General features: G+C 45.5%; 1 protein-coding gene across 2 annotated transcripts in view; it reads left to right on the forward strand.

Annotated features, from left to right (window-relative positions):
* The window catches only part of PEX14 (peroxisomal biogenesis factor 14), a 113,149-nt gene that overhangs the window by 45,587 nt on the left and 47,832 nt on the right, over positions 1 to 19,730 (forward strand). For both annotated transcript variants that reach the window (XM_073585021.1, XM_073585020.1), the window contains exon 3: positions 6,463 to 6,547. In XM_073585021.1, coding sequence (XP_073441122.1) covers positions 6,463 to 6,547 — 85 coding nt within the window. The remainder of the gene's footprint in view (positions 1 to 6,462; positions 6,548 to 19,730) is intronic.

Consider the following 19,730-nt stretch of genomic DNA (forward strand, 5'->3'; position numbering starts at 1 on the left):
TCGCGTGGGAAGCAGGAAAACCTCAGTTTTCTCTCCCTTCTTTATTAGCTGGGCTATAGTAATGGCATCCCTACCTGGGGCCTGATCACTGGCACATCAGTACACTGCTGTGTTCAGTCTTTGGCTGCAGCGGTCACATGTACAATCGGACTCCACTGCTGCAGGACAGAACACTTTTTTTTTACTCAGGGAAGGTCTTTCTGGTGATTGAAAATTTCATGTACATTACTTTATATCATCAAAAATTATTAATGCACAGAATACTCCCTCTTATGGTGAAAGGGGTTTGCAGGACACTTCTCCCTTAACTAAAATGTTACAATTATCAGTCCTTGAGTCTAACGTTTAATTCTTTTCAGTTAATTGGAGGTTTTCCCATTTCTTGTATTTTTGGCAAATCCACAGGATTTTTCTTAAGTATGGCAGATACCGGGGGCCACCCATGGCACTAGCAGCTGATGTTAATAAGGCCATGAGGTGAAGAAGTGGTCGGCGTTCCCATTCATTTGTATGGGAGTTCCGGCCCACCTCCCAATTATCAGCGGGCTGTGACGGGGTTCCGTTCTAGGGATCGATGCCGGTCCTGTTGGTGGGGCTCTAGAGCAGAGCTAATGATGTGCAGTACCCCTGTATATCGGTTTTGTCGGTAGCTGTGGGCGATGGTCCAGCACTTTGCGAGCTAACCTTTTTATGTGTCTGTAGTCACCTGCTAAATGCTGAGTAGTTGAGGGTGCACGGCTTATTCTTCGCCTTCAGATGAGATCATACTGTTCAGAAAACACTTTAGCTGTCCGAATATAAAGTTGTTAACAAAGAGGTTACATAAGATTTAAAAAAAAAAAAAATAAATAAATCATGACTGCTATATTCTAGAAACAGCGCCCCACCTGTCTATGGATCATGTCTGGTATTGCAGTTTAGCTTCATTGAAGTAAATCGGGCCAAGGTGTAGAAAACCACAGACAAGCTGAGTGCTGGGGTGGCTAATCCTGGACAACGAACCTCCGAAAGTAAAATGTCAGCCAGGTTTTGGGGTTTTTACAGGTCACAGAAGCCGACAGATCTGAGCTAGGAAAAATCATCTGCTACAAATTGCCACAGAAGGGAACATCTGTTTATTGGGGGCTCTTTGATTTTTTATTTTTTTTTTCTTTCTTTCTTTCTTTCTTTAGGGGTCATTCTCTGTAAGAAAAAAATAAATAAAAAAAAATACAAATGTTACTACTTATCTTCTACACTGACACTGTGATACTTCCTTATACTCTTTGGTACATTCTCTGCAGCACTTTTGTATTGGCCAAGTGCCGCCGTCCTCCTTGTGCGAGTGCTGGTACCTGCGCTGTCAGTGCTGGCACGATGAAGCCAAGTGGAGCGTCTTTAGCGAGATATACAGCTTCATAATTAGCCTCCTGCATTTTTCCCTGAGTGCTGGCATCAGCACTGTGCGATAGCTGCCTCTGATTAACAGCCGCTCTGCAACCATTTCCTTGTGCCACCGATGACCAAATTTGTCACTTCAGTTTTGACACAGACCTGATTTCTTGCTAAAACTTTGCTCTGCCGCTGCCGGCTCCATCACTTAATGCTTCACATTGTTCATTACGGTGGGGGCTGCGGAGCTAACGGGCATTAATGTGTCGCTGTCTCCACGTTTCCAGATCTCCAGCACAGTGCCTCACGTTATAATAGGAGAGGCTGGAATATAGAACTTCCCTTCTGTGCGGGGTCCCCGATGGGAGGTGTCCAGTCCCCCAGAGACGAGCTAATTGTTTCCTGCATCTATTAAGATGACTTTTGACCTCGATCTGTGTCTGGGTTATTGGGCATCCTCCCTGCACAGGCATTACTGCTCCTGCTGAGATGATCCCATTGCATCGCGTCTGCGTCAGAGTTATAGGTGTAGTCTGAGAGGTTGGTGTATATTAGTGATATATTGTGCATCTTCAGACACTCCTCCTTCTCTAAATTACTCAGCCAACCCTCCCCTTCAGGTCTCCTTTCTGCTGGCCCTACACCTCACCCCCCCCTTAACTGTCCCATCCCGCCGCCTGTACTCACCTGCCCTCAGCTCGCCACGCTGTGCCCGCCTCCTCCTTGCTCCCATCCTCCCGGCGCGTGGTGGTCACGTGCACTCGCTCTAGGTTGCGGGCGCGCGCTCTGCAGGTTCCTTAACCCTGCGGCGCCCGCCCAGAGGTCTGGCCGCCCAATCAGACTGCAGCACGTGCTATATCAGGCGTCTCCAAGATGGTGGAGACGCCTGATTATCGTGTGTTGTACCTTGCGGTACTCTGGCCAAGTTGTAGGGGTTCTTCCCTGCAACTCTCTCTGTATTCCTGCCTTGCCTCAGTTCTGTACTCCGTCCTGTACTCCTTGTTCAGTTCTGTACTCCGTCCTGTACTCCTTGTTCAGTTCTGTACACAGTCCTGTACTCCTTGTTCAGTTCTGTACACAGTCCTGTACTCCTTGTTCAGTTCTGTACTCCATCCTGTCCTCCGTCCTGTACTTCCTACTCAGTCCTGCATTTTGTACTCAGTCCCGTACTCCGTCCTGTACTCCGTTCTCAGTCCTGCACCCCATGCTCATGTCCTGTACTCCGTCCTCCGTCCTATACTTCCTACTCAGTCCTGCACTCCGCACTAAGTCCCGTACTCCTCACTCAGTCCTGTACTCCGCCCCGTGTGCCTGACCCGTCCTGTATCGCTGGTTCTTCTTGTGCTCTGGTTCCACCAGTCCCTCTCTGGTCCTTTGAGCCGCCCCTCTTGGTTCTAGCTGTCGCGGTATCTGTCTTCCGAGGGTCTGCCCCTAACGGTCCCTGTATAGGGGTCGGCTCCACCTGGCGCGCTCGCCTCCGGGAGCTCCAGTTCCGCGATCCAGAGGGTCCACTCTCGGACGTTACCTTTCTGGTCGTCACACATCCCTTCTGGTCCCCTTTCTGCCAGCCCATCCCTTACCTGATGTCCTTTCCCTTTTGGCTGCCCCTGTTCCCTCCTGGTCCCACCTCTGCCGTCCATTCCCCTCCTGGTCCCACCTCTGCCGTCCATTCCCCTCCTGGTCCCACCTCTGCCGTCCATTCCCCTCCTGGTCCCACCTCTGCCGTCCATTCCCCTCCTGGTCCCACCTCTGCCGTCCATTTCCCCCCCCCCCCCCCACTCCTGGTCCCACCTCTGCCGTCCATCCCCTTCTTCCTGTTATCTCCCATACCCCACCCTTCTGCGCCCTCTGATGTCCCTTCACTCTTGGTCCAGTCCCTTTCCGCTGTCCCTTCCTTCCTGCCCCCTACTCTTCAGTGTCCCTTCTTTCTTTGCCCCCCCTCTGTCGGCCAGCCCCTGTCCCCCTCCAGTTATTCTGGTAGCATTTTTTTTCCCCAAGAGTGCAAAAGAATAACAAATTGATATTGTCAGGAGAGAAGAACACCCCCATACACAATAGATAGCTTTATTGTCCCACCAGTAATGGTGGGCTTTGATTACTTCCATATAAGGAGCCACGTAAATGAGCTGATCAGCTATATACAGGCTTAATGGCTGGTTTCCCATTCATCTGGTAATTGCCGGCCTATTTAGACAGGAACAAGCAAATGCTCCTTCCCCAGTTTTCAACCTGTATAACGGGCATTAATGTGTACAGGGACCTTCAGTGGCCGGTGTCTGTCATCTATCTGCTCCCTGCAGATTCTAATTGCAACGATCCATCACTGACCTGACCCTGTGGCCGTACATGAGTCTCAAGTAGCTCGGATCAGAAGATTTCAGTCAAAACGATAGTTCTTTAGTGACCTTTTTTTTTTTTTTTTTTTTTTTTTTTTACATCTAATGACCAATGATGCACTGTCAGGAAAGGCGTCTCCATGATAAAAATTTCCTCCGATAATCACTAGTCCTTGTAAGATTCAGTCACAGAATGTTACCAATAATAGTTTTTCGCTGTCATTGAACCTACAGGATTTGTTTGACTGTAACTCTCAAAGCACTAAAAGACTATACACATTGGACAGACTTCAGCCTACAGATGTTGTTCACAACGCTTTCCCTACCTCTTTCCCATACACTGGAACCCCCTTGTACTGATCCTGAGTTACCTCTTATACTCCAGAGCTGCACTCACTATTCTGCTGGTGGAGTCACTGTGTACATACATTACTGATCCTGAGTTACATCCTGTATTATACCCCAGAGCTGCACTCACTATTCTGCTGGTGCAGTCACTGTGTACATACATTACATTACTGATCCGGAGCTGCACTCACTATTCTGCTGGTGCGGTCACTGTGTACTTGCATTACATTACTGATCCTGTACTGATCCAGAGCTGCACTCACTATTCTGCTGGTGCGATCACTGTGTACGTACATTACATTACTGATCCTAAGTTACATCCTGTATTATACTCCAGAGCTGCGCTCACTATTCTGCTGGTGCGATCACTGTGTACGTACATTACATTACTGATCCTAAGTTACATCCTGTATTATACTCATGAGCTGCGCTCACTATTCTGCTGGTGCAGTCACTGTGTACATACATTACATTACTGATCCTGAGTTACCTCCTGTATTATACCCCAGAGCTGCACTCACTATTCTGCTGGTGCAGTCACTGTGTACATACATTACATTATTGCTCCTGAGTTACATCCAGCATTATACTCCAGAGCTGCACTCACTATTCTGCTGGTGCAGTCACTGTATACATACATTACATTATTGCTCCTGAGTTACATCCATCATTATACTCCAGAGCTGCACTCACTATTCTGATGGTGCAGTCACTGTATACATACACTTTTTATCCTGTGGGTTTTGTCCCATCTTGGCTACTTATTTGTTCTCCAGATGCAAGGTGATAACTCGCTGGTCGCTGGCAGACACCCCTCTCCCATTCTGAGAGCACAGCTCTGAAGTGCCTTACTTATATCAGAGGGTGCACCTGGACTTATTGTCTATGGCACTATATGGCTTCGACAGTCCTATAGCCAATGAGTAAAGCATTGGGGCACGAGTGGCCATCACTCGATTCAAACAAGTCAGCTCGTTGCACCGTTTTTTTGTAACCACAATCCACTTTATAGATAGGTGATAACTTGGTAAGGTGGAACTGCCCCTTTAAATCAGGAGCTGCCTTCAACATTCTGCTGGTTCTTAGTTTTACTGTGATTGGTCAGTAAGATAGTAAGTGACACAACTCCCTTTACAAATTGGCTGAGCTCCTATAGTTACTTTGGAGAGTCAGGTGTGAAGACGAGCTTTCTCAGAATACATATCATCAAAGCAAGACACAGCACCAGCAGGGATTGTTGCTCCAAAGTCAGTAGAATTGTGAATGCAGCTCTGGGCTAAACATGTGCCATATGAATGAGTAGGAATTTCTTGCATTAAGATCGTGGCTGGACCTGTGCAGCATCTATGGAACCTCTTGTACAGATCCCATTAGAAAAGAACCCAGAGAGTTTCTTCTTGTGTGGAAGCACAGACCTCGCAGCCCTGGTTCGGACCTTGCCTGTCTGGATCTGGGATATTCAGACGATGCCTTTTATTGTACCCCCCAGGTCTTTCTGCTCGTCCTCTTTATATGGCCCCGGCCTCTCTCCCTCCATCCCTGGCCGCAGCTTAATCTCTTCGCACATGTAAATTCACTTATCATGCTTTCTTAAAAGTCGCCTCCTTCCCCTCCTCTACCTGACATCTAAATTGCTTTCAGTCACTTCTCCTTCTCCTGTTTTCCTTTAAATGAATTACTAATGACATCTTGCTCAATCATGCCCTCTCTGCAGGCACTTGGAGAGTAATGTGCCCCATCCGAACCTTTTAAACTATTACCGAGCGTATTTCCCAATTGAATCAGCGCCATCGCAGGTGTAATAACTAATCGTTTGACTTACACCTGCTCCGATCGCCTTAATGTCCGTGATCTGTGTTGGATGCTGGTAATTTCCTGTTTATTGCATTGTCCCATGGATCGGTTTTGCCTACATTTGCCCAGATTAGTGAATTTATGGAAACAAGATATGTAAAGAGGTGGGAGGCGCTCCCATGGCAGCCGGGGATCAGCGGCTGGAGTCACACACAACCCCTGCTAATATTCAGTGTTCCTCCATTTTTAGTTGACGTCAGATCTGCAATCATCAAATCTGATTTCCTTTTTTGCACTAAGCTACTTTCAGGAAACAATCAGCATGCAGGATAGTTGCAGCTGAAGGATCTTACTATATCTTACAAGTGGATTCTTCTTGATCGCTGCAAATCTTGAATCTTCAATAAAACAAAATTTAAAAATATTTAAAAATCCCTGATCCAGAGCTGCGGTGGCCTGAATGAGAACCGCGGATTGTTCATTGCTTTAGAACCTCGGTAACTGTTCCTCCTGTTCCTCTTCATAGTCAGTTTCTAATTAACCTTTTGTTTTTGTCGGTGATAATATGTATCTGCTGCAGGGTCCTCATCCATACGTACCTCTGTCCTTACAGATTGCCACCGCTGTAAAGTTTCTGCAAAACCCGAGAGTGCGCCAGAGCCCTGTTTCCACCCGGAAAGACTTTCTGAAGAGAAAAGGTAAAATTTAAACATTATGCAAGATATTTTTGCAAGGGACAATATTATGCCACCTCCTAATATACTAAAGGGGCTCTCCGGTGCCCTCCGTTTTGATGAAGTTGCCTGCCACGGTTTCTGCGTCCTATTCCAATGACTTGGGCAGGTGCAGAAAGCTTGGCAGCCGCTATGCATCCTGATAGGCACCTGGTGATACTATAGTATTCAGTTCTCAAGTGTCATTAAGGGGCCAATATATTAGCAGCCCCCCACAAATCTGCCCAGTTTCAAAGAATTTTTAAGAAGTTTGTTAATCCATTCGGTGCTTCACATGAAAGAAAAAGGAAAAAATAAAAATACATTTTTGATTCTATAAAAATGAGGTATTGAATTGCATGAGATAATGGTACTCCCCTCCCTCCCCATCTCCCCCAAGAAATGACCCTATTTTGGAAACTCTACCCATCAAGGAATCCATCTAGGGGTCTAGTGAACATTTTTACCCCACAATCGCTAAGCTGTTTCACATGAAAAATGTTTATTAGAATATTAAGTAGATTTGGCTGAAAATGTTCCATTTCTCCAATGAGGGATCAAAAAGAAATGCTACCCTGAAACAATTTGACCTAAGTGATGCGCTATTTTGTGGGTCAGTACGATTAAATGAAATACCAAATTGATGTTTTACAATGCTTGCACAATAAATACTGTTAAAAACTAAAATATTTTGTGCCTCCATCTTCTGGGAGACAAAGCTTTTTATTTTTTTATGTATACTTAGCTTGATGAGGCTTTTATTATGCTTTGGCAAAATGAGTTTGTAGCTTTTTATTGGTACCATTTTGGGGTATACGTGACTTTTTGATCACTTTTTATTCCAACTTTTGTAAGACAATGAAACCTAAAAACAGCAATTCTAACTTTTTTTTTTTTTTTTGTTATGGTGCTCCCTGGGTGGGGATAAATAGTGTGCTCTTTTTATAGTTTTGATATATATGGACAGGATTATGCCAAATATGTATATTTCATATGTTTTAGCATTTTTTTTTTTCTTACTATACAGTCCATTAAAAAAAAAGCTGTAACTTTTTTTATTTTTTAGTCAACGGAGTTGCGTTAGGGCTTATTTTTTGTGATGAATTGTGTTATTGGTATATTTTTGGAGGTCGTGAGTACCTATTCAGGTTTTTTTTTTTTTTGAGAAATTCTCATAAAACAGCAATTCTGGGTTCTTTTAAAATTTTGTTTTACATGGTACAACATGCTAACTTTATAGTTTGTCTCGCTATGGATTCTGGCTTTTTTATGGTGCTCAATTTGATAGCTAATTGAAAAGTTAGTTTTATAGTTGAAGTTATTACAGTTGCAACAATTTTTTTTGTTTTTTTCCCTACGCGTTTATTTTATTTTGCTCTTGTAATATTCAACTATTCTTACACAGTGACATAACAAGAACGAAAGAAACCACTAGGCATGGACCTAAAAAGAATTGTAACAGGACAATGGAAATGGTTAAGCCCCCATCACACATAGCGATCTCACTAGCGAGATTGCTGCTGAGTCACAATTTTTGATCGCTGTGTGTGACACTGACCAGCAACCGGCCCCCCTGCCGGGTATCGCTGATCGCCCTGGAATGGCCAGGACATTTTTGTGATCGCTGGTCTTCTGCTGGCCAGCACGCATCGCTGCGTGTGACAGGCGGGAGACCAGCTATCAGCGCGCTGGTAACTAGCGTAAATGCTGGGTTTCTAAGCAGCGCATCACTTAGAAACCCGATGTGTACTTTAGTTACCAGTTCCCTGCATCAGCGCGCTGGTAAATAACATACACAGCGGCGCCGCGCGCTCGGCGTCACTGGTGCTGATCGCTTGTGAAGCTGCCTGTTTGACAGCTCACCAGCGATCATGTAGCGACACACCAGCGATCCTGACAAGTTGATATCGTTGTCGGGATCACTGGTGAGTCGCTATGTGTGATGGGGCCCTAAAACACCTTTATAAAACAGTGGGTGTCAAAATTTGGCAATGTGTGCAAGAGAGTGCCTGCACAAGTCAAACAATTAAATTAAACGAGTGTATAAAAATACATTGTACATGGAATTAAATTGATTCGGGAGAAAGGGGGAACCACAGGGAAAGTAATATGGTAGATAATTAAAGTGCAAAATAAATAATCCCTTTAAGAATAAGCCAATAGGTAGGAAATATGCAAATACCATATTCAGTTATCCAAAAATAGTTGAATGCAGTGTCACCCAAATACATATATGGGAAGCAGTCATATAAGGAGAGCAATCATAGAGAAGATACATGGGGCATGTTAGCTGCACAGTATGTGTGAGGGAAAAGGAATGTGGATAGCAGCAAGACACCCCAACGCACGTTTCCGAGCTTAGTCCTTTGTCAGGAGAAGATCACACAGAGCCTCTCTCCTGTCCCTGTTTCAGCCTGCTCAAGCGGAGATTACGTTTGTAGCAGAATATCTCAGTGGTGATTTATCCGAGTTATGGCCATTGGATGCCAGAATGTATCCCCAACATTGTTGACCTCTGAGTCTCCCCCCCCCCCCTCCCCCCTGCAAGGATGTATGAGATATAGTGGCTTGAGAAAGTGATTGCTCTCTTGGCTTTTTACATATTTTGCTACATTACAACCAGTGTTAAAATATTTTTTAAATCCGATTTGTGTGTAATGCATCAGCAATAAATAGTCTAAGTTGGTGAAGGGAGAAAAATGTAGGCAAAAATTAAATTTATGGGATCAAATTACTTAAAATTGGAATTTGCATATGTATTCACCCCATTTGCGATGAAGTACCTAAAAATTTCTGATGCAAGCAATTCCCTTTATAAGTCCTATGCTTAGTGACAGGATGTCCCTCTGTGTGCAATCTAAGTATCACACGTCTGACAGTATATACACTTTACCTTTTCTGAAAGGCCACAGAGGCTGCAACACCATTAACAGGAGGCCCCACTAACCAAACACCACCATAAAGACCAAGGAGATCTCCAAACACCACCATAAAGACCAAGGAGATCTCCAAACACCACCATGAACATCAAGGAGATCTCCAGTCAGGATAAAGTTGTTGAGAATACAAGTCAAAGTTGGGTCATAAAAAAAAAAATATCTCCCATTCTCTGATGATCCCATGGAGCACCATCAAATCCATTATCATCAAATGGAAAGAATATGGTACAACAACAAAACTGCCAAGAGAGGGCACCCACCAAAACCCTCAGCCTGGGCAAGGACATTAATCAGAGACGCAGAACAGAGACCAAAGGTAACCCTGAAGGAGCTGCAGAGGTCCCAAGCAGAGACTGGGAGTATCTGTTCATACGACTACAATAAGCTGTTCACGCCACAGAGGTGGTCTTTATTGAAGAGTGGGCATTAAAAAAGCTTTTATTTAAACACGAACATTATAAAGCTCATTTTGAGTTTGCCAAAAGGCATGTGGGAGTGTCCCCAAATGTACTGAGGAAGGTTCTGTGGTCAGATGAGACCAGACTTGAACTTTTTGGACACCAAGGTAAACTCCATATCTGGCGCCAAACCAACACAACTCCTCACCCCTAGAACACCATTCCCACAGTGAAATATAGTGGTGGCAGCATCATGCTGTGGGATTGGTTTTCTATAGCAGGGACAGGGAAAATGGTCCAAGTCAATGGGAAGATGGATGGTGTGAAATACAGGGATATTCTTGAGCAAAACCTGTTTTCATGTCAGTGATTTGAAACTGGGACGGAGGTTCACCTTTCAACAGGACAATGACCCAAAGCATACTGCTAAACACTCGAATAGTTTAAGGGTAAATGTGTAAATATTTTGGAGAGACCTAGTCAAAGCCCAGGCTTTAATACAATATAGAATCTGTAGTCAGATGTGAAGATTGCTGTTCACCAGAGGAAATTATCTAACCTGAAGGAGCTTGGGCAAGTTTTTCCTTGCAGAATGAGCAAAAATCCCATTGGCAAGATGTGGAAAGGTGACAGAGACTTATCCAAATCGATTTGCATCTGTAATTGCCACAAAAGAAGGCTCTACAAAGTACTGATTGGGGGGGTGAATAGTTATGCACACTGACGGTTTCAGTTATTTTGTCCTATTTGTTGTTTGCTTCGCAATAATAAGAATAACAAATCTTCACAATAGTCGGCTTGTTCTTTACATGAACTGATGCAAACCCTCAAAAGTAAACCATGAAATTCCAGGTTGTGATATAGCAAAACATTAAAAAAATTTTTTTAAGTATTTTTGTCTCTTTGTAAGGCTTTTTTGTGTGTTTGCACGGCGTGAGTTGGACACTTTTGATAAATATGTCCTAATATTGCCGGGTACCAACATCATAGTTATGGTAAGTGTATAAGAACATATGGGCTTCATTGATTAAAAAAAAAAAAAAAAAAGTTTCATTTTACAAGCAACCAATCAAAGCTCCGATTCAATTTTTGTTTTCCCGTCCAGAAAGTGCTGCCTTGTGATTGGTCACTAAAAGCCAAAAGGTAGTTTGTTTGTTTTTTTTTTTCCCCCTTCGGGCGTCTTTTGATGAATGGGGTCTGTGCCCTTATTGCTACCGCACAGGCGGAAATGAATGTAAACTTGTATAATGATCTCATCCATTCAGCTGCACGGAGTGTGGCGTGCGAGGGCGGTCACCTCCTGTCCCTGCAGATAATCCGGCTCCTCTCCATCATTGCATACATCTCTATTAACAGTCCCTCTGTACAGACCCCGAGCTTCAGCTGCTGAGACCCTCATCAATTAGCGACAGCCGTATTTACACTGAGCCGCAGGATAAATGTCATCCGCTGCGCTCTGCGTGCTGTGGACTCGGAGAATGAGCTGGAAAATCACTGTAAGGTCACGGGGCAGCCGCTCTTGGGGTCGGGGAAATCTCCCCCTGATTGGTCTAATTAGTGAGCAATTGATCTGGCTTCGCTGTACGCGCTCATGTAACGACGTATTGAGCCAGGGATCTGTACTGAGCAGCGCTGCCGGACCGCCACTCGTCTGACAACAGATTCTTGATTTTTCCCTCTTTTTCATTGACTCTCAATTAAAGCTAAAAGAAAGGGGGTAAGAAGCAACAGGAGAGGGAACTTCATTATACGCAGGTATTAATTGTTCAAAGTGTCCCACCACCTGTTATGTGAGGTGATGTCTACAGTGACCACACTCAGCAGAAGCTCTGGTTCTGTGGGTCAGTGGTGTGGGGCTCATTTTTAATCCACTCCTGGCTTCTGCCATGAAAACCTGCACGTGTGGATCCATTCGATAGTCTGCGCTAGTGCTAACCTCTTGTTCGGTGATGGCTCAGAAGCTTATGCGGAATAACAAGTGTCTGCTCCATACTTTACAGTGCTGCTCTGCTTGGTCTTATTTATTATAGATGTTTTGCAGAATGATTTTTGTGAGATGTCCAGTATAGAGATAAAAGAAAAATAGTCCCGGCTTCAACACAAACATTTGCGAGAATAAGTGCAGCTTCCTGAAATTATGCAATGTATCCCTGGGGCTCTGTATAAAATCATACATCTGTGTGTGTATATGTATAATATATAAAACTGAATGTGTATCACCAACCAATCACGAAGCATCTTTCATTTCACCAGAGCTGTTCAAAAGAAGCTGAGCTGTGATTGGTTGCTATGAGCAACAGTTTTCCTTGCAACCAATCACTAAGCATCTCTCATTTTGCCTGAGCTGGTTAAAAGAAGCTGAACTGTGATTGGTATGCTATGAGGTATGAGCAAGTTTTCCCAATTGACAACACCTCAGCAGACAGTGACATGGTGGGAGAAATCTAGCATCCCCGGGAACATAAGCTTCCAGCCATTGTCTGCCCCCCAAAAAGGAGCAGAGAGCACATGACAAAAATGAATCCCCCCTCCCGTTCCCATATACCCATCACGCATCCTCTATTCTATAGTCACATCTTCCCTCTTAAAGGGATCATTGATATTGAAGTCAGAGCAAATCCATCCAGGGCTTTGGTTTTGACCCCAGGCCTCTCTTAAAGGGATCCCCGGTATGGAAGTTAGGACCGTTCCACTTAGCGCTATGGTTCTGACTCCAGGCTGACGGGATGATGTGGGATATTAGGTGTAGTAGTCCGGTGGCTCTGGCTGACGGGATGATGTGGGATATTATAATGAATGTAGCTATGCAGAGTGGGCAGGGCTCTACACTCAGTTTTATATACAGTACAGACCAAAAGTTTGGACACACCTTCTCATTCAAAGAGTTTTCTTTATTTTCATGACTATTAAAATTGTAGATTCACTCTGAAGGCATCAAAACTATGAATTAAGGCTAATTTCACATTTGCGCTTTTGAGTGCAGCGACAGCCCGCGCACGGCCGCTGCTAAGCCCCGCCCCCTGTCGCGCCTCCGCCGGTAGCTCCGCCTACCGGCGCATGACGCTGCATGCGTCCTGCGTCCCCTATCTTTATCACTGGGGGCACAGGCCGTGCGCAGTATGCGTTTGGCGGCGCATGCGTCCTTTTCACGGTGCGCCGAGCGCAACCAAACTGCAGCAGGTTGCGTTTGGCGCTGGTCGGCGCACCGTGAAAAGGACGCATGTGCCGCCAAATGCGTACTGCGCACCGCCTGCGCCCCCAGTGATAAAGATAGGGGACGCATGCAGCGTCATGCGCCGGTAGGCGGAGCTACCGGCGGAGGCACGGCAGGGGCGGGGCTTAGCGGCGGCCGTGCGCTGGCCGTCGCTGCGCTCAAAAGCGCAAATGTGAAACTAGCCTAACACATGTGGAATTATATAATTAACAAAAAAGTGTGAAATAACTGAAAATATGTCTTATATTCTAGGTTCTTCAATGTAACCACCTTTTGCTTTGATTACTGCTTTGCACACGCTTGGCATTTTCTTGAAATGTCACCAGAAATGGTCTTCCAACAGTCTTGAAGGAGTTCCCAGAGATGCTTAGCACTTGTTGGCCCTTTTCCCTTCACTCTGCGGTCCAGCTCACCCCAAACCATCTCGATTGGGTTCAGGTCTGGTGACTGTGGAGGCCAGGTCATCTGGCGTAGCGCCCCATCACTCTACTTCTTGGTCAAATAGCCCTTACACAGCCTGGAGGTGTGTTTGGGGTCATTGTCCTGTTGAAAAATATATGATGGTCCAACTAAACGCAAACCGGATGGAATAGCATGCCGCTGCAAGATGCTGTGGTAGCCATGCTGGTTCAGTATGCCTTCAGTTTTGAATAAATCCCCAACAGTGTCACCAGCAAAGCACCCCCACACCATCACACCTCCTCCTCCATGCTTCACGGTGGGAACCAGGCATGTAGAGTCCATCCGTTCACTTTTTCTGCGTTGCACAAAGACACGGTGGTTGGAACCAAAGATCTCAAATTTGGACTCATCAGACCAAAGCACAGATTTCCACTGGTCTGATGTCCATTCCTTGTGTCCTTTAGCCCAAACAAGTCTCTTCTGCTTGTTGCCTGTCCTTAGCAGTGGTTTCCTAGCAGCTATTTTACCTTGAAGCCCTGCTGCACAAAGTTTCCTCTTAACAGTTGTTGTAGAGATGTGTCTGCTGCTAGAACTCTGTGTGGCATTGACCTGGTCTCTAATTTGAGCTGCTGTTAACCTGCGATTTCTGAGGCTGGTGACTCGGATGAACTTATCCTCCGCAGCAGATGTGACTCTTGGTCTTCCTTTCCTGGGGCGGTCCTCGTGAGAGCCAGTTTCTTTGTAGCGCTTGATGGCTATTGCCACTGCACTTGGGGACACTTTCAAAGTTTTCCCAATTTTTCGGACTGACTGACCTTCATTTCTTAAAGTAATGATGGCCATTCGTTTTTCTTTACTTAGCTGCTTTTTTCTTGCCATAATACAAATTCTAACAGTCTATTCAGTAGGACTATCAGCTGTGTATCCACCAGCACAACACAACTGATGGTCCCAACCCCATTTATAAGGCAAGAAATCCCACTTATTAAACCTGACAGGGCACACCTGTGAAGTGAAAATCATTTCCGGTGACTACCTCTTGAAGCTCATCAAGAGAATGCCAAGAGTGTGCAAATGTGTGTGTGCATATATGTGTGTGTATTTATGTGTGTGTGTGTATATGTGTAATATATATATATATATATATATATATATATTATTAAAACAATTTGTTATAACTAACCGTGGTTAATTACTGCGCCCGGGCAGCATCGGGCTCTTTATATTATAATAAATATATATATACATACATATTTTTTTTTGTGCAACCATAGACTTAAATGGGCAAGTCTTATCCAACACACAGAAGAAACTAATGCAAGTTGTGTTCTTTTTTTTTATTTTTACCCCCTATATGTAGATTCATAAAAAAAATTGCTCCCATTCACTGTCCCATTGAATAACGTTGGTCTGGGAGCTGCCCAGTTTTTCACTGAGAGCATTTGGACATTAAATTATGGCAGTGGAAACCTACACGACCAACAGTCCAAAATGGGAGGAGGGGGGTGCTACATAAAAAATGTTGGTTAAATACGTAATTTTTTTTAACTTGCATATATTTTTTAAATTAAATTTTGTTTAAATTGGCACTGTTGGACTTTTAAGTGACATTGCTGCAGAATGATTTAACCAAGAATCAGCTAGTGACCTAGGTGTGGGTCTGACCAGGAGTTTGTAGCTTTTATCTGTTTTTTTTGTTGTTGTTTCTTCCTGAGCTTCTCTCGGCTGATTTATGACCACATCAAATTTCGGTTCAACTTTGATGATAAATCTCCACAGAGGAGTGCAGAAAAAGTCAGACAGCAGATAAATGCTCCCAGTCAGACCGAGCCCACCGACACATTCTCCGTTAACTCATTCTGAAGCCAGCAATGAGCAAGAGATACAAAAGAACCTGAAAAAGTGAAGCAATGAAATTTTTTTTTTTTTTTTATGAAACCCAATAGCAGACTCCAAGAAGTGAGGTTGTTGCTACATTGCTGCGCAAACTTTTTGATACTTGACCCCCATTATTATAAGTTATTTTTTTTCACAGCAGAAAAGACGAGGATTTCTTTTTCTAGGTTTTTTTTTTTTTCTACAGATCTACTATTGATGAGGTTTGAAGTTTGATTTTTGGGAGCTAAAAGCCACAAAAAAGCGATTGTTTTCCTAATGCCTATTGTGGATGTCGCCATGGTTACTTTATAGACTTCACTTGTCTCAAGAGAGTCATCCGTTTTGTATCTCCCCTCCCTTCATACTTAATATTTCAGCTGCTCATAAAAAGCACCAGAAAGGGCAAGAGGAAATTATTTAAATTAAATCACAAAAAAAGGTGATTAGCGCCGGTTACGGAGTTAACCCCTTCCCCACTGGCAGACGTCCCGCTCCGGCATTTGCTACAATGTAGTATATACAATTTCATTATTTTAAAAGAAAATCTGTCTACCGCTATGAAATAAACATATGACTGGGTTGTCTCCTCTGTTGTACAGTAGGGGGAGAGGACCCCCCAAATATTTCTAAATGTCAATACAAATGTTTCCATACAAGAATACATGTTATGTGATGCTCAGCAACCCATCATAGGATTGGCTCCTTATGTCTCCTATCGCTTAATTGGCTGAAACACACTGTGCAGGAACAGCAGAAGGGTCTCTGTATGCTGGGAGCTCTGCTCATCTCTCCACTTGCGGCACCCTTACCTCTATCCCATTCCCTCCTAGACTGCGCAGGACGTCCAGAACCCCGCTCCTCTGCCGGGATAGGCACTCTTGTCCTATGCCTGGCCCGTGGTGGAGGGGTGGGGCCTCTCGTCCTGTGCCTGGCCCGGGATGGGGGGTTGGGGCCCTCTTGTCCTGTGCCTGGCCCGGGATGGGGGGTTGGGGCCCTCTTGTCCTGTGCCTGGCCCGGGATGGGGCGCTGGGGCCCTCTCGTCCTGTGCCTGGCCCGGGATGGGGGGCTGGGGCCCTCTCGTCCTGTGCCTGGCCCGGGATGGGGGGTTGGGGCCCTCTTGTCCTGTGCCTGGCCCGGGATGGGGGGCTGGGGCCCTCTTGTCCTGTGCCTGGCCCGGGATGGGGGGCTGGGGCCCTCTTGTCCTGTGCCTGGCCCGGGATGGGGGGCTGGGGCCCTCTTGTCCTGTGCCTGGCCCGGGATGGGGGGCTGGGGCCCTCTTGTCCTGTGCCTGGCCCGGGATGGGGGGCTGGGGCCCTCTTGTCCAGTGCCTGGCCCGGGATGGGGGGCTGGGGCCCTCTTGTCCTGTGCCTGGCCCGGGATGGGGGGCTGGGGCCTCTCGTCCTGTGCCTGGCCCGGGATGGGAGGTGGGGCCTTCTCGTCCCGTATCTGGCCCGGGATGGGGGCCTTCTCGTCCCATGCCTGGCCCAGGATGGGTGGGGGCCTTCTTGTCCTGTGCCTGGCCTGGGATGGGGGGGTGGGGTCCTCTCGTCCCATGTCTGGCCCAAGATGGGGGGGGGGGGGGTCCTCTCGTCCCATGTCTGGCCCAAGATGGGGGGGGGGGGGGTCCTCTCGTCTTGTGCCTGGCCTGGGATGGGGGGGGGGGGGGGTCCTCTCGTCTTGTGCCTGGCCTGGGATGGGGGGGCGGGGACGGGGCCCTCTCGTCCTACGCCTGGCCTGGGATGGGGGGGCGGTTTCTTGTTCTGTACCCAGCCTGGGATTATCCCGCCCCCCCCCCCCCCCCAACCACCCCGTCTACCCCCTGCTCTCAGCCTGGGATGGGCCCTCTGCCTGTTCTCCTGCCTGGTACACCTCCCCTCTGATTCTTGGGTCTTCTAAGGATAATCAGACTTTTTTCTTTCTTTGATACTTTAATAAGATGTTCCATAGCTCCTAGGACGAGTGCGTCTCTGTTCTCTGGGTGGAAAACTCACCTTTTTAGGCAAAGATTCTAATTTTATTGGGAAAGGGCTTTGTAAATCTTAAAACAATGGCGGCGTGCCCGTCCTGTGTAATCATCCAAACATACAGTAGATCCCATCTCTATTAGCTGCTGCACAGTGGACTCTAGTATTCCCTGTTATCAGCCGCGGCAGAAGCTGAATTTAGATGACTTTGTGCCTCCTGATCACTTTGTATCTATTAGAAAGAAGAAATGAAAATCCTTCTGGGTAAGTTTCCTGATGTGGCGGAGACATCACTGACCTGTTGGAAATATTTACCTTTAAGGCCTGTTTCACACTTCCGTTTTTGTGTCCGCCAAACGGATCCGTTTCCGTTTTTTGACGGAAACTGATGCAAACGGATCCGTTTTTTAAAAAACGGATCCGTTTTTTTGACGGATCCGCGGTAACCACTAATGGAAGTCTATGGGACAAAAAAAACGGATCCTGCAAAAAAATGGCGGATCCGTTTTTTTACGGAAACCAACGGATTTTGACGGATTTGAAAAAACGGAAGTGTGAAACAGGCCTAAGTGTCAACTGAGGTGAAAAAATGACAAACTAAAAAGTAACTCTGAGCGGCTACACGGACGAGTTAGTTTCAGCTTTTATTTACTGGAGGTTGTTCTACTTTTTTCTTAATGTTTTGATGACTTTTTGAAGCTTTTTAGAAGAGGTTACTTTTCTCCTTCCTGATGCATTTTTTACAGACGTGCTTCAAAAGAAGTGACCCTTACTTTTCCCTCCCTCACCCCAGGTGTGATTATTTTATATGCTAAAGTGGGGGGTGTGGGGGGGGGGGGAACGCTCACAAACCTCTACAAATGGAGTAACATGACATTGAAAAGGAAACGATAATTGTTTTCTTTGTGTTTTTGTTTTTTTTGTTTTTTGGGGGGGAGCTAATTGCAGGGATTCTTTCTATTTATTTCTATTAATTTTGCATGCATGTAACCTGGTGCTGGATTACCAGATACTTCGTATTATTGGACAGCGATAGAAAAGCATTGACTGACTAGTAAGGTGGATAATCTTCAGGAAGAAATGTCAGGCCATGTGCACACGATGCATTTTTCCTGCGGATCCGCAGCGGATTTTACCGCTCAGAAACGCTGCGGATCCACAAAGTGATTTACAGTAGCATGTAAATCAATTTAAGAAAAAACCGCTGTGCAGACGCTGCGTTTTTTTCCGCGCGGTTTTTGTGCGGTACAAAAAAATGCAGCATGTCACTTCTTTTGTGCGGTTTTCCACCTGCTCCATTCTCCAAATCCGCAGGGGGAAATCCGCAAGAAAACCGCACAAAAACAGGAAGAAATCCGCAGGAAAAATGCAGGTCATTTGACCTGCGGATTTCTTCAATTCTGGGCGGAAAAATCCGCAGGAGGAAAATCAGCATGTGCACTTAGCCTAATAATTAACACATGCTGGATTAACAAATGCCAGAAAGGAGTTTTTTGGTTGTTTTTTTTTTCCCCCCATATTTTATTCTCCAAGCATATTTTTTTTTTTTTTTCTTCCAGTAAGAGCCATTTGCTTCAGTTGCTGGAGTCTTTACTGGGCGCCGCTGATCTCCGGATCATTATGTGCAAAGAACAAAACATGTTTTACTTTCTAAAGTGTTCTGGTAAATCAGTGCAAATTATCAGCGCTGATGATCTATTTCCTTTTTTTGATTTATTTTTTGTTATGATAATTTTTTTTTTTTTTTGCACATTTTGCTAATGTGCGGATCAGCAGGGAGCGATTAATTATAGAAGCCTTGGGATTTCTGCGGCTCGGTGAAAGCATCCACAACACATCCTAAAAGCCCTCTTGATTACCCCGGGTAACCGGAGATTGGGATCTGTGCTTGCCAAGATCTCGTTAGCGCCCTCTTTTTTTTATATTTTCATAATATTCTGAGTGCTTGGCGCAGTTGGCATGAAGAATCGCCAACTCTGATCTCTGGGGGTAACGGGGACAGGGATTCGCTCGCTGCCCTCTAGCAGCAGAGATCTGATGTAAGGCCCGGTACCCACTGTGGTGCATCTGTGGTCTACCGATACACGCCGCTCCTGCAGGCCCATTACTCGCTTTCTGTAATCTAACCATCCATTCAATTAATTAACACTTTTTTCTGTTAAAATCCGCGGTTGCAGCATCGGCTTCTGCTGTTACGATCGCTGTCTGTGGTTATGAATGGGTCTGTCACCTCTGCAGAAAACCACATCACTTTACTTAAGACGCAGTGATTTGTTTTTCTTAAAGTGACACGAAGCCAAAAATCTATCGAATATCCATTTTTTTTATGCAGTTTTATTCAAGTCTGTTGTCAATGGCATGGCTGGCAGCAAG

Source organism: Dendrobates tinctorius, unplaced genomic scaffold, assembly GCF_039654945.1.
Source record: "Dendrobates tinctorius isolate UK_male_01 unplaced genomic scaffold, ASM3965494v1 ptg000086l, whole genome shotgun sequence".
NCBI lineage: Eukaryota > Metazoa > Chordata > Amphibia > Anura > Dendrobatidae > Dendrobates > Dendrobates tinctorius.